A 13,993-nucleotide genomic window follows, 5' to 3' on the forward strand; every position below is an offset into this window, starting at 1 on the left:
AATTCTAGAACTATAGCATATCTACCAAGAACTGTGAAAAATCTATATCTCTCGAAAGTCGGGTGCCAACTTCATATGACTCTTCCGACATCCTAAGAGACTATAAAGACTCAGTTACTATTTTCCAACTTGAAAAGCTCAGCAAGCCGAACTGTTTACATCTAACCACGGAACGCAAAGATCGCGGAGTTGCGTCCATGTTTGTTATGAAGCACGTACTGCGGGACAGTTGGCCCAGTTTGCTTTATTTGACATTAAGTCTAATTTCAAAGAAGAAGATTTGCGTAAAGGAGGAGAAGTAAAGGAAGGTAGCAGTACTTCAAAATTCTGACTAGAGCGTGGAGTACCAAAAGCTGCGAACTCACAATAACCGATACCATACACCGAAGAATGCACTCGGAGCTTTAGTTGACTACGACACATTTCTCACATCCTCCAAGCTACTTGTTTGACAAAGTAACGCACAGTATTCATATTTTAGGTCCTTGTTTCGTTGATATTTCTTTGATTCGCGCTCCAGTACCGTGAGTCTAGAAATAACAATAAGAGAAAAAGCTGCTGCTTGTCTCACACACGTAGACCGCACTAAAATCTCGTACCTTTTTAAAGCTAGTACGGCGCAGAATCCAATTCTAGGGCTATCGATATAAAGACAAATTTAGCTTTTCTATACCCTAGTTCTCTCGAGGGAGAATGTATCCTTAGGGAACAACTTCAGCAAAAATCATGAATTTTCGGAAACAGCTAGATGCCAATCTTATCAGTCGTTTCATATTTCGTTTTATTTCATGAGTTCTTCAGACTGTAGCAGTTATTTCTGTTTTACCCTTAACTCAGCGGGTAAGCTTCCGTTGCGCCGCGCAAATTCATCTTTGCGGCCACGGGCAGAGTTTACACTCTCTTGGCGACCTTCGGCGCGCGATACAAATTACCTGACCAACTGCTCCGCAGTCTGATCGTAAACGTTTATGGACGGAGCCGGATTAGTTCTCTGCACTGCTACAGGCGTATGAAATCAGTCGAAATAAGGATCGCCAGCCTCGCTTTCCACCGCAAGGCACGGTTAAACTCAGTATCCAGTCAGCAATTAAAGAGCGTTTAGCAACCCAACCACTTACAGAAAGATTCCGATATCCGACTGCTTTGTGCCTACTAGCAACTGCAGCCTGTAATATTCACAACAACAAAACTGGAATACAGTACAAAAACAGAAGGTCAAGAGAGACACAAAAACGTTGCAATCAAATTTCCATGGGAACGAATATTATTTAGTGGCTTCAGTGAAAACCTCGCGGAGTCCACCTCGTTCAGTAAACACCGCCGACCGGATAACTAAATATCGCTGACCGGTTTACTACCCGGGACCACATCCTAATTTGCGTGGTATACCTACTGAGCGCGTGCACACACGCTGAACGCCAACAATCGCCTAGGAAACCGGAGTGGCTCCACCCGAAATATACGCCAGCGCGTGGGAAAGCACTTTTAGAATCCCTCAGTCTTCCGCACTACCAGACATAACTCTGCCGATCACGAAGAATCACCTTCTCCCGACCTCTGCATTCGATTATGAAAACACACCTCCACCGCAGAGGGCACACTCACTGGGCGCCAACACTCCCATAGAAAGCCGCAACGGTTCGACTAGGAATCACGCCCGCGTACGGGAAGGCACTTACGGAATCTCTCCATTTTCTGTACTTCAACAAATCTCTTGTTTGACTGCGAAAGATCACCTCCTCTCGACTTCCGAAGACACAATTCTCCACCTCAAGAGGCCTGCCGGCCGACTACTTGATTTCGTGAGCTCCAAACCGCTCCATAAAATAAAAACTTTTAGGCCTTCAGGAACGGGAGCGGAATAGTGATGAGGTCCCATTCTCCGAGGAGCGTAGGGGACGATGCGGGAGGCCCGCACCGCCATACTAGACAAGATCCTAGAGGAAGTGGTTTGCCATTGCCTTCCTCCGACCGTAATGGGGATGAATGATAATGATGATGATGACGGCGACACAACAATACCCAGTCATCTGGAGGTAGGGAAAATCCCTGACCCCGCCGGGAATCTAACCCGAGACACCGTGCGCGGGAAACGAGAACGCTACCGCAAGACCACGAGTTGCGGACGGAGCGGAACAGAAGAAATTCAATTGGTCATTTCCTGCTCTCATTTGTAGCAATTCTGTAAGATTGTGCTTCCTGCCATGAACGTAAGAAGTTTCGCCACAAAGGATGTGCGAAACACTAGACGTCACGGGAAAATTATTCGAAAGAGGCCTAGTCGGCTATGCCAGCAGCCATTTAGGAGGATTAGAACAACTTGGCCAGTCATCTTAAGGTCGAACAAAATTCCTCTTCCCGTGCAACTTTTAACGAACAAAGTAAGAGCATATGGACTGTCAGACCAATTGTGTGATTGGATTGAAGAGTTCCTAGATAACAGAACGCAGCATGTCATTCTCAATGGAGAGTAGTCTTCCGAAGTAAGAGTGATTTCAGGTGTGCCGCAAGGGACTGTCGTAGGACCGTTGCTATTCAGAATATACATAAATGACCTTGTGGATAACATCGGAAGTTCACTGAGGCTTTTTGCGGATGATGCTGTGGTATATCGAGAGGTTGTAACAATGGAAAATTGTACTGAAATGCAGGAGGATCTGCAACGAATTGACGCATGGTGCAGGGAATGGCAATTGCATCTCAATGTAGACAAGTGTAATATGCTGCGAATACACAGAAAGAAAGATCCTTTATCATTTAGCTACAATATAGCAGGTCAGCAACTGGAAGCAGTTAATTCCATAATTTATCTAGGAGTAGGCATTAGGAGTGATTTAAAATGGAATGATCATATAAAGTTGATCGTCGGTAAAGCAGATGCCAGACTGAGATTCATAGGAAGAATCTTAAGGAAACGCAGTCCGAAAATAAAGGAAGTAGGTTACAGTACACTTGTTCGCCCACTGCTTGAATATTGCTCAGCAGTGTGGGATCCGTACCAGATAGGGTTGATAGAAGAGATAGAGAAGATCCAACGAAGAGCAGCGCGCTTCGTTACAGGATCATTTAGTGATCGCGAAAGCGTTACTGACATGGCAGATAAACTCCACTGGAAGACTTTGCAGGAGAGACGCTCCGTAGCTCGGTACGGGCTTTTGTTGAAGTTTCGAGAACATACCTTCACCGAGGAGTCAAGCAGTGTATTGCTCCCTCGTACGTATATCTAGCGAAGAGACCGTGAGGATAAAATGAGAGAGATTAGAACCCACACAGAGGCATACCGACAGTCTTTCTTTCCACGAACAAAGCGAGACTGGAATAGTAGGGAAACCGATAGAGGTACTCAAGGTACCCTCCGCCACACATCGTCAGGTGGCTTGCGGAGTATGGATGTAGATGTAGATGTAGAACTGTCCCTGGCGAACACAACAGTGAACGGGACTAGCACACGGGACCAGTCATGAGAAGATATGTAACCTAACACACCTTGACCGACACTTGTACTGTCGTAATTGTCGTAGTTTCCTGACGAATGGGTGCCGTCTTCATCCCCTCCTCAGGATGCACTGGATAGAGGGGGAGGCCAACTGAAGCGAATCGCGCTTCTCCTCTTTAGTTGCAGCACCGGCGCTAGGTTGTCTGCCGCTGTGCGCTACATTGATTTTATTATCATTGCGGCGCGTTAGCTTCGCGCCGCTGAGCGAAAGATGCGTGACAAGGGAAAAAGTAAAGCAGTCGCGAGTTAAGACGGTGCATCCTCCTGCGTAAATGCGTGCCGGGTTGCGGTCGGCAGTGAATCACTTCCTCGCGCCGCGAAATTTACGAGCGGCGCGCACACCGGCGCTCGTAAACGTCCCGGCCAGTGCAGTGCAGTGCCCGGCGCGCCGCCGCTGTCACCCCGGCTCGGCTCAGCTGGCGGCCGCGAGCGCATTCCGCCCGCCGCTCTCTCTTCACAGCACTCGCGGGCGCCCGCTCTCCGCTGTCGGTGGCCGACAGGGGGCCTGCGATTAAAGGTACTGAGCGCAGTTCTCACTGACGACTCCTCGCAGTGTGCTGTTTCCGCTGCCGTTCTGACTCGATTCGTGGATGTGCCGTGAAACCCGCGAAACAAGATTTGAGTCAACGTTCCATCCTATACTTTCTTGCCTTTCCTTAAAATACAGCCGGTACGTCGGATGAGAAAATAAGAAAAATTCTACCACTCCCTTCTCTGAAATATGTTTACGTTCGTCTGTGAACATTAAACTTCAGACACCTTACTCCTCCAGATGTTTTCCTTATTTTCATTTATTTATATAGTTGTCTTCTTTACTTGTAGTTTTGTTACCTAGCAGCGGTGCCATTGAGCAACGTAGACTCACTTTCGGCGAATTTTCATTATGATTTTTTGTGGGTAATAGATCGGGTAGGAAAGAATTATAATTTTTTCTGAAGATAGTATTTCAACATTCTTCTCATTCTTGTTAGAATTATAAAACTCTGTGTCGCAAGAATATATGCCGTTTGGTGTTTCTGTATTTTTTCATCCGTTGCATTTTGGTCATTTAAATTTTTGGTGGGCTGTATCGTACATGAAATTGCTATACGTAACAAATCATTCTTTTTAGGAAAAGTTTTAATTGGACCGTAAATAACTACTGATACTGAAGTAAGCCAATTAAATACTGAAGTAAGTATAACTTATATATGTTAGTACTAAGTTTCCACGTAGGGGGAAGTTGAAAAAAATAAGTGAAATTCTTGATGAAGTTATTTAATTAGTTTTGAACAGAATACGCCTAAATCAAAATATAACTGTAGCCTTTAGTAAAACATTTGTAACACGGATAGTTAAGACTGTTCAGATGTGTTTGGGCGCAATTGTCATGAACCCAACCCTCACAAATTTGGGATTAATCCAGTCTTTTTCGTAGGCTGCATTGGTCGTAAGACGTTCTTTCCTGTAGTGGATGTTCTCACATGCCTAGTATTTCTTGGAACGGTATATTTCTCACTTGCTCCCCCGATTGTTATTTGGAGAAATGTGACTTTTTCTACTACTTCCTCTATGTTGTTTTCATTCCATTTATGTCGTGACTTCTCCATATCTGCTTCTTAAAGGTTAAAAGAGCAAAAATTATATGTGTTTTTCCGATAGAACCTGATTGCACCTCTGTGTAGTTTAACGTCACCATTGTTATAATTTATTACATTGTCACAACCTACAATATCGAGAATATTGGATGTAAAAACGGAATAAAATTATAATATTACTCACCCGCAAACAAAACACAACAGTCCTCTGTTAAGTTCGTGCACCGGAAAAGTCATTAGAAGTAGATGACACGCACAGTTGTTTTGATTCTAAATCGCGTTCGTCCATAATTCTCACTAGAGCGGCGCTTTAGGTACCCCACTTAGCACTAGAGCTGTTATCAGATACAATCCGCTGCCGCGACACTGTCCGACCTTCCACTACTGCTTTATTTACCAGCCTCTCATTTTGAATTAATTGGCCTAACCTTTGAGTACCTTTCACTGTAATTAAGATTTCCGCGATCAAGACCAGCGGATCAGGCGATGCTGACCGCTCGCCATATCATTCTCTGCCAAACGGCGTCGTTTAGATGTGATACGGAGGGGCACTGGGGCCAACTCACGGCTCTCGCAGCTGTTGTCAGAATGCCGGCCCTTGGAGCCGCTGCTTCCCACTTAAGTATCCTCTCACGTGCCTAAGAGAACTTTGTTCCAGCCCCCCCCCCCCCCCCCCCCCATGAAGTAAAATCCGCGTCAGTACTGGGAATTGGTTCCTCCACACTGAGAGAGAGAGAGAGAGAGAGAGAGAGAGAAAGAGAGAGCGCGAGGGACAGAGCGAGAGGGAGGGGGCGGAAGACGCTCAGCGCTCTGCTACTGGGGCGGACACATTGGAATGGAACATTTGAAAATCGTCTAAACTAACTGATGGACTGGATTTCTACACCGGCGCCAGAAGGTCACCCCATAAAGAGAAGGTGCATTATGCACGATTATTGTACTTCCTCCCAGCTCAGACTAAGTAACGAAACAGTCCTCACTGTCAGGTGTTTGTTATTTGTAGCTCGGGCATTACTTGGCTGTGAGTATGATACTGAACGTGAACTAACGCATATGTCTTTGTAATCAGACGAGAGCTCTTGTTGAATCCTTGTTTTGTTCGTCCTCTTTATATACTCTGCAAGTCACTCTAAAATATATGGTGGAGGGTACTTAATAGGAACGTAAGCGATTTGCATCTTACTCCATTCGCATACTGAGGTATGAGAATCTGTATGCCTCGATATGCTCTGTACGAGCGGTTCTAGGCGCTACAGTCTGGAACCGCGCGACCGCTACGGTCGCAGGTTCGAATCCTGCCTCGGGCATGGATGTGTGTGATGTCCTTAGGTTAGTTAGGTTTAAGTAGTTCCAAGTTCTAGGGGACTGATGACCTCAGAAGTTAAGTCCAATAGTGCTCAGAGCCATTTGATATGCTCTGTAATCGCTTTCACTCTCGCCATTCCTACGACGGAAATAGCAGAATTGGTAAGTGATTTTCTTCGAATACCGATTCTCTAAATTTATCAAATGGTTCAAATGGCTCTGAGCACTATGCGACATAACTATGGCTTCAAATGGCTCTGAGCACTATGGGACTTAACATCTCAGGTCATCAGCTCCCTAGAACTTAGAACTACTTAAACCTAACTAACCTAAGGACATCACACACATCCATGCCCAAGGCAGGATTCGAACCTGGGACCGTAGCGGTCGTTCGGTTCCAGACTGTAGCGCCTAGAACCGCACGCCCACTCCGGCCGGCCTAAATTTATCGCAAAGGATCTCCGGAGCACAATGTCCCTGTCTTTCAGAGATTCACATTTAAATTCTTTCAAAGTCTCTACTGCACTTGCATATGGGCTATGCTGGCCCGTTACGTTCCTAGCAGAGCTCCTCTTAATTCATTCGGTAACTGTTCTCGTATCTTCACAACAGCGTCACACACGTACTTCCATTCTGAATGAATTCGTACTACCTACTAGCTCCCAAAAACACAGAATCACTACTTTATTATTTTAATGCTTGCCCTTCCTAAAATAAATGATGTACAAAAGATCTCGAAATCCTGTTACGTTACAACTACTCAGCTGAGAAGCTGTGTCGCGAGTGGGCAGCCCCCTGCTGGTTTCGCCACTTGTGCACAGCGGCTCGGCAGGCGGCAGTGGAGGCGACGCCACGGGACACAGTGTGAGTCGGGTGTGTGTGGGGTGCCGCAGGTTGTTCGACTACGAGCGGCAGCGCTCGTACACCTTCCAAGTGGTGGCCACCGACGGCGGCCGCTACGACGCGCGCTCCACGCGCGTGCCCGTCACGGTATCGGTGAGCGACGTGAACGACAACGCGCCCACCTTCACCAGCCACCCCTTCACGGCCGTGGTGCCCGCCTACACGCAGCCCGGCCACGTCGTGGTGCGCCTCACCGCAGAGGACGCCGACGCCGGGGCCAACGGAGAGGTCGTCTTCGGGTACGTACCGTGTACTGTGCACTGTTAAGATTGCGTGGAGAGCCAACTGGCAAACCCTCACTGTCAGTATTTTCTCCTGCGTACCGTTGGACTGTATTGTTGTGAGGAGTGTGCAGAGTCAACTCCGACTGTACAACTTCGTACTGTTGATACAAAAAGTATTACCTACAGCCTGCTTGATTTTGGGATCATCACTCTCCACATCATGCTTTACGTCTCATTAGACTACATGGTTGTGAGAAACCTGCAGAACCGACTTGCACTGCACAGCCTCGTTGTACAGTAGGTACGAAAGTACAACTGTCAACCTGTTTGATTCTGGGATTTCGTCGGTGTCTATATTTTTCCCTACGTCCTGTTCCACTTCATGAACACGAGAAACTTGCAGAACTGGGGTACGTTACTACCCAAATAGCAACACTCATCTACTGTATTTATTATCTCATATCCTATCCTAATTCTCTCAGCATCGCCCGATTTAATTCGACTACATTTCGTTAACCTTGTTTCGCGTTTTATTTCTTTTAATATCGTCCTCTTAAGACGCTCTCCATACCGTTCAACTACTCTTCTAATCCTTTTCTATCTTTTACAGAATTACAATGCCATCGCCACAGCTCAAATTTCTATTTCTTGTCCCTGAAATATAATTCTGGCTCCGAATTTTTCGATGATCAGTGTATACACTGAATAACATCGAGGGCAGGCTGCATCCCTGACTCACTGCCTTCTCAACAACTATATCCTTTTCATGCCTTCTTGTTCCTGTACAATTTATAAATAACCTCTCGCTCCCTGTATTATACCTCTGCTGCCTTCAGAATTTCAAAGAAATTATGGCAGTCGACATTGTCAAAAGCTTTCTGTGAGTTTATAAGTGCTCTGAACGCGGTTTTGCCTTCCTCTGACCTATCTTGTAAGGTAAATCGTAGGACCAGTATTGCCTCGGATGTTCCTACATTTCTCCGGAACGAAATCTTCCCAGGGGTCAGCATCCACCAGCTTTTCCATCCTCCTGTAAATAATTCTTATCAGTATTTTGCAACCATAACTTATTAATTACACTCACACCTATCAGCGCCTTTTTCTGTGGGAGTGGAATTATTACCTTCCATATCAAGCGTGAGGGCATTTGCCTGTCTAATTTATGTCGCGCGGCAGGTAGAATAGCTTTGTCACGGTTCTGCTTCTCAAGGATATCCGTAGTTCTTAAGGAATGTTTTCGTTACGGATGAAACCAGATAAGTTGCGTTGGTTCCAGCATTGTTTTTACACGGACATAGTGTGGAGTTTTTGTTGATGAGGATGAAACAAACAGATAACTAGTTGATGTCTGGGTTTAAATAAGGAGTGGGATTTGCTAGTGTTGTAGATGTAGTGAATATTTTCGTGTGACAAGCTCGTTTTTGTGTACACGAAAGATCCAGTGGACACGGAGCAGGCCTTTTTTTGTCTTTTTCTGCTTTTATTTATTGGCTTTCGGAACGTGGCCATACAGGTGCCGTAGCACTGGAAATGTTATACTACTGTTTGTTTTGACAATTGAGAGTATACATTAGTCTAAGTCGTATCCTGGTATGAAGTTACAGAGGCTTAAGAAAGGACAGATTCCGACACAAAACAGGTTTTATGTGTGCAGTATACCGAAGCAGGTGGCGCAGGATTAGACGGAGCAGGCCGTGCAGTGTGTGAGTGTGTGCTGTGTCGTGCGCAGGTTCGCGGGCGCGCCGCCGGCCAAGTTCCGCGTGAACCCCAACACGGGCGTGGTGACGGCGGCCGACAGCCTGGCGGGCGACGCGGGGCGCCTGCTCCAGCTGCACGTGCTGGTGCGCGACAAGGGCAACCCGCCGCGCTCCAGCGCCGGGCTCGTCGAGGTGCGCGTCGCCGACGCCCACGGCGCCGCCGCCGCCGCCGCCGCCGAGCCGCCCAGCCTGCGCTTCCACAACGCCTCCTACTACGCCTCCGTCGTCGAGAACGCCGCCCCCGGCACCGAGGTCGTCCAGGTGAGTCTCACGTCCCACTCTGAGTCTCTCCCAGCCGCGTCGTGTGCTGACACACTGTTCACAGTGACTGTGCCTTGGAATTTGTTGTAGTCGCTCCCCTTCTAATGAGTTACACTGTTTTGGCATTCCGATAACACATTTTTGAAGCTATACGAAACGTCTTCTACGCTATACAGGGTATTACAAAAAGTTACGGCCAAACTTTCAGGAAACATTCCTCACACAGAAAGAAAGAAAATATGTTATGTGGACATGTGTCCGGAATCGCTTACTTTCCATGTTAGAGCTCATTTTATTACTTCTCTTCAAATCACATTAATCATGGAATGGAAACACACAGCAACAGAACGTACCAGCGTGAGTTCAAACACTTTGTTACAGGAAATGTTCAAAATGTCCTCCGTTGGCGAGGATACACGCATCCACCCTCCGTCGCATGGAATCCCTAATGCGCTGATGCAGCCCTGTAGAATGGCTTATTGTATCACAGCTGTCCACAATACGAGCACGAAGAGTCTCTACATTTGGTACCGGAGTTGCGTAGACAAGAGCTTTCAAATGCCCCCATAAATGAAAATCAAGAGGGTTGAGGTCAGGAGAGCGTGGAGGCCACGGAATTTGTCCGCCTCTACCAATCCATCGGTCACCGAATCTGTTGTTGAGAAGCGTACGAACACTTCGACTGAAATGTGCAGGAGCTCCATCGTGCATGAACCACATCTTGTGTCGTACTTGTAAAGGCACGCAGCACAGGTAGAGTATGAAATCATGATAACGTCCTCCATTGAGCGTAGGTGGAAGAACATGGGGCCTAATCGAGACATCACCGACAATGCCTGCCCAAACGTTCACAGAAAATCTGTGTTGATGACGTGATTGCACAATTGCGTGCGGATTCTCGTCAGCCCACACATGTTGATTGAGAAAATTTACAATTTGATCACGTTGGAATGAAACCTCATCCGTAAAGAGAACATTTGCACTGAAATGAGGATTGACACATTGTTGGATGAACCATTCGCAGAAGTGTACCCGTGGAGGCCAATCAGCTGCTGATAGTGCCTGCACACGCTGTACATGGTACGGAAACAACTGGTTCTCCCGTAGCGCTCTCCATACAGTGACGTGGTCAACGTTACCTCGTACAGCAGCAACTTCTCTGACGCTGATATTAGGGTTATCGTCAACTGCACGAAGAATTGCCTCGTCCATTGCAGGTGTCTTCGTCGATCTAGGTCTTCCCCAGTCGTGAGTCATAGGCTGGAATGTTCCGTGCTCCCTAAGACGCCGATCAATTGCTTCGAACGTCTTCCTGTTGGGACACCTTCGTTCTGGAAATCTGTCTCGATACAAACGTACCGCGCCACGGCTATTGCCCCGTGCTAATCCATACATCAAATGGGCATCTGCCAACTCCGCATTTGTAAACATTACACTGACTGCAAAACCACGTTCGTGATGAACACTAACCTGTTGATGCTACGTACTGATGTGCTTGATGCTAGTACTGTACAGCAATGAGTCGCATGTCAACACAAGCACCGAAGTCAACATTACCTTCCTTCAATTGGGCCAACTGGCGGTGAATCGAGGAAGTACAGTACATACTGACGAAACTAAAATGAGCTCTAACATGGAAATTAAGCGTTTCCGGACACAAGTCGACATAACATCTTTTCTTTATTTGTGTGTGAGGAATGATTCCTGAAAGTTAGGCCGTACCTTTTTGTAACACCCTGTATAAACGATGATCTCGCGGCGATATCACCGAATAAAAAGTTATCGGCCTTTAGGTCGCGTCAAATCGCTGTACAAGGTTAACCTGAACTGCGCCGACAAAATTTCGGACGTTGTTGGTGGGTATTTTCTTAGTACGGTATTTTGATGTAAGGGACATACGGTCTCCAGTGACTCGTAACAGAATAGTTAAATAAAGACTTCTCACGCACGTTTGTCTTTGTACCAGAATTGCACTCCAAACAAGTGTACAACAGAGCAGCATCGAAGATACGCATTGCCTATCTTGTTTGGTAACAAACTTGTTCCATTAACTTACTTTTTTTTCTTTTTTCTTTTTTTTACTGTCCGCTTTACCCTTCGTCCTCGAACTTGTTCGATTGTGTTTTGCCCTTTTTTCCCGGCAGTGTTAGTCGTATGTTAATAGTGAGACGGACCTGATGCTACTTTCGTTTATGCGGAACATTCGCCGTGCAGTACAATGTGCTAGCATCTAGTAGGTTAACACATACACATACGAGGGTCACTCCAAAAGAAATGCACACTATTTCCATAAAAATACAGTTTTCATTCTGCATATGTGAAAGTTTTACGGTGTGTAGGTACATTCTTCCCGCTTGTTTTCAAACCTAGTTCAACCTGTTACCGTGAGTGGCGCCGCCACAGCATGGCTTCAAGGTGGCTGCTACACTTGACGTTCGTCAGAAGCAACGTGCTGTCATAGAATTCCTGTTCTGTGAAAACAAGACAGTGGGAAACATCCACAAGAGGTTGAAAAAGGTGTATGGAGATTCTGCTGTCTATCTCAGTATAGTTAGTCGGTGGGCAAGCAGGTTACGTGATGAATGCGGGCACGGCAATGTTGAGGATTGTCTTCGCAGCGGCAGACCTCGTACTGTATACACTACAGACAGTATGCAGAGAGTTAACGAATTGGTGACTTCTGACAGACGCATCACAGTGAACGAATTGTCACGCTACGTTGGGATAGGGGAAGTAAATGTTTGCAGAATACTGAAAGTGTTGGCGTTAAAAAAGGTTTGTGCCACGTTGGTTTCCAGGATCTTGACAGTGACTCACAAAGAAACAAGAAAAACGGTTCGAACATTACGAGAACAGTGGACATGAATTTCTTGGAAGAATTGTGACAGGTGAACAAACATGGCTCCATCATCTTTCACCAGAGACGAAGAGGCAGTCAATGGAGTGGCATCATGCAAATTCACCCAAGAAAAAAAAATTCAAAGCCACACCTTTTGCTGGAAAAGTTATGGCTACGGTGTTTTTCGATTCCGAAGGACTCTTGCTTGTGGACATCATGCCAAGTGGAAGCACCACAAATTCTGATGGATACGTGACGATACTGAAGAAACTTCAATCTCGATTGAGTCGTGTTCGACCACATCGGCAAAAGCAGGAAGTTTTTTTGTTGTTGCACGACAATGCACGGCCACATGTTAGTCAAAAAACCACGGAAGCGATCACAAAACTCGGATGGACAACACTGAAACACCCGCCTTACAGTCCTGACCTGGCTCCATGTGACTATCGTCTCTTTGGGAAACTGAAAGACTCTCTTCGTGGAACAAGGTTTGAAGATGATGACTCCCTTGTGCACGCTGCCAAACAGTGGCTCCAGCAGGTTGGTCCAGAATTTTACCGTGCGGGTATACAGGCGCTGGTTCCAAGATAGCGTAAGGCAGTTGAGAGGGATGGAAATAATGTGGAGAAATGAAAATATTGTTCCTGAAGGATGTATCTACACACTGCAAAACTTTCAAACATGTAGAATAAAAGATAAATTAAAAAAAATAGTGTGCATTCCTTTTGGAGTGACCCTCGTATTTACGAAGATACTCCGCATGTCGCATGTTGGTTGGTAGTTGACGATGTGGAAAAATTGGAAGTCGGGTTCTACCTGTTCCCCTGCTTCTATTGTTTGCAGGACGCCTTGTTTGAATAAAGCAAGCTGTGTTTCACGTTAGTGGTGTCTGTGCTGATTCTGTAAGAGAACCTTGTTTCTCTCCAGGAACGTTATAATATTTGAGCTAATGGCGTGACTTTGGGATCCCGTAGCAGACGGACGTCGACAGGTTGACACAGCTGGTTAGGACCAAAATATCTCGACACTGGTCGGGGTTGCGCAGTCCTGAGTCACGAAATGGAAACACTGCTCGACGTTCCGCATAGGCTAGCACTGTCCAAACCTTCCCGTCACCTAGCTGTTAGCTATACTGCTCCCTTTGGCTTGAAACCTGGAGCCCTTCGCTTTGCGAAGATCTCGATCGGATGTTCCGGCATCCCCATTACGGGACGACAAGAAGAAAACGAGCCACTACATCTCTTCATCTAGAAGCGCGACTCGCGTTCTGTCTCCAGTACTTCCCAGCTGGCAAAGACTCGCGGAACCTGGCGGTACGCTCAGACGGTGAAGAGTTTTCTTCGGACGAGGACGACAGGCCGCTGATAGGCCGCGCAGAGCTACCCTCAGCGGACTACTCGCGCCGCCTCCCGGCTGGGGTGACGAAACCGGCTGAGCGGCGCACTCGCTTTGTGCGGCCCGGCGCGGCGCCTGCCTGCCGCAGATGGTATCTGCGGTTAGCGCGCGAGCCGCGCTGTGCCAGTTGCCCTCCCCTTCGATGTCGCCCTTATCGCGCGCGCCTTTTCAACATTTTTGATTTAAGATCCGCGAACGGCGCCCGTAATGGAGTTCCCTTGAACTATGCTTTTGCT

At 46.8% G+C, this 13,993-nt stretch overlaps 1 protein-coding gene across 1 annotated transcript in view; it reads left to right on the forward strand.

Moving 5' to 3' along the window:
* LOC124803270 (protein dachsous) overlaps positions 1–13,993 on the forward strand; it is a 334,804-nt gene that overhangs the window by 255,989 nt on the left and 64,822 nt on the right. The window contains exons 17-18 of the mRNA XM_047264453.1: positions 7,272–7,520; positions 9,235–9,523. Coding sequence (XP_047120409.1) covers positions 7,272–7,520; positions 9,235–9,523 — 538 coding nt within the window. The remainder of the gene's footprint in view (positions 1–7,271; positions 7,521–9,234; positions 9,524–13,993) is intronic.

This window comes from Schistocerca piceifrons, chromosome 6, assembly GCF_021461385.2.
Source record: "Schistocerca piceifrons isolate TAMUIC-IGC-003096 chromosome 6, iqSchPice1.1, whole genome shotgun sequence".
Taxonomy (NCBI): Eukaryota; Metazoa; Arthropoda; class Insecta; order Orthoptera; family Acrididae; genus Schistocerca; species Schistocerca piceifrons.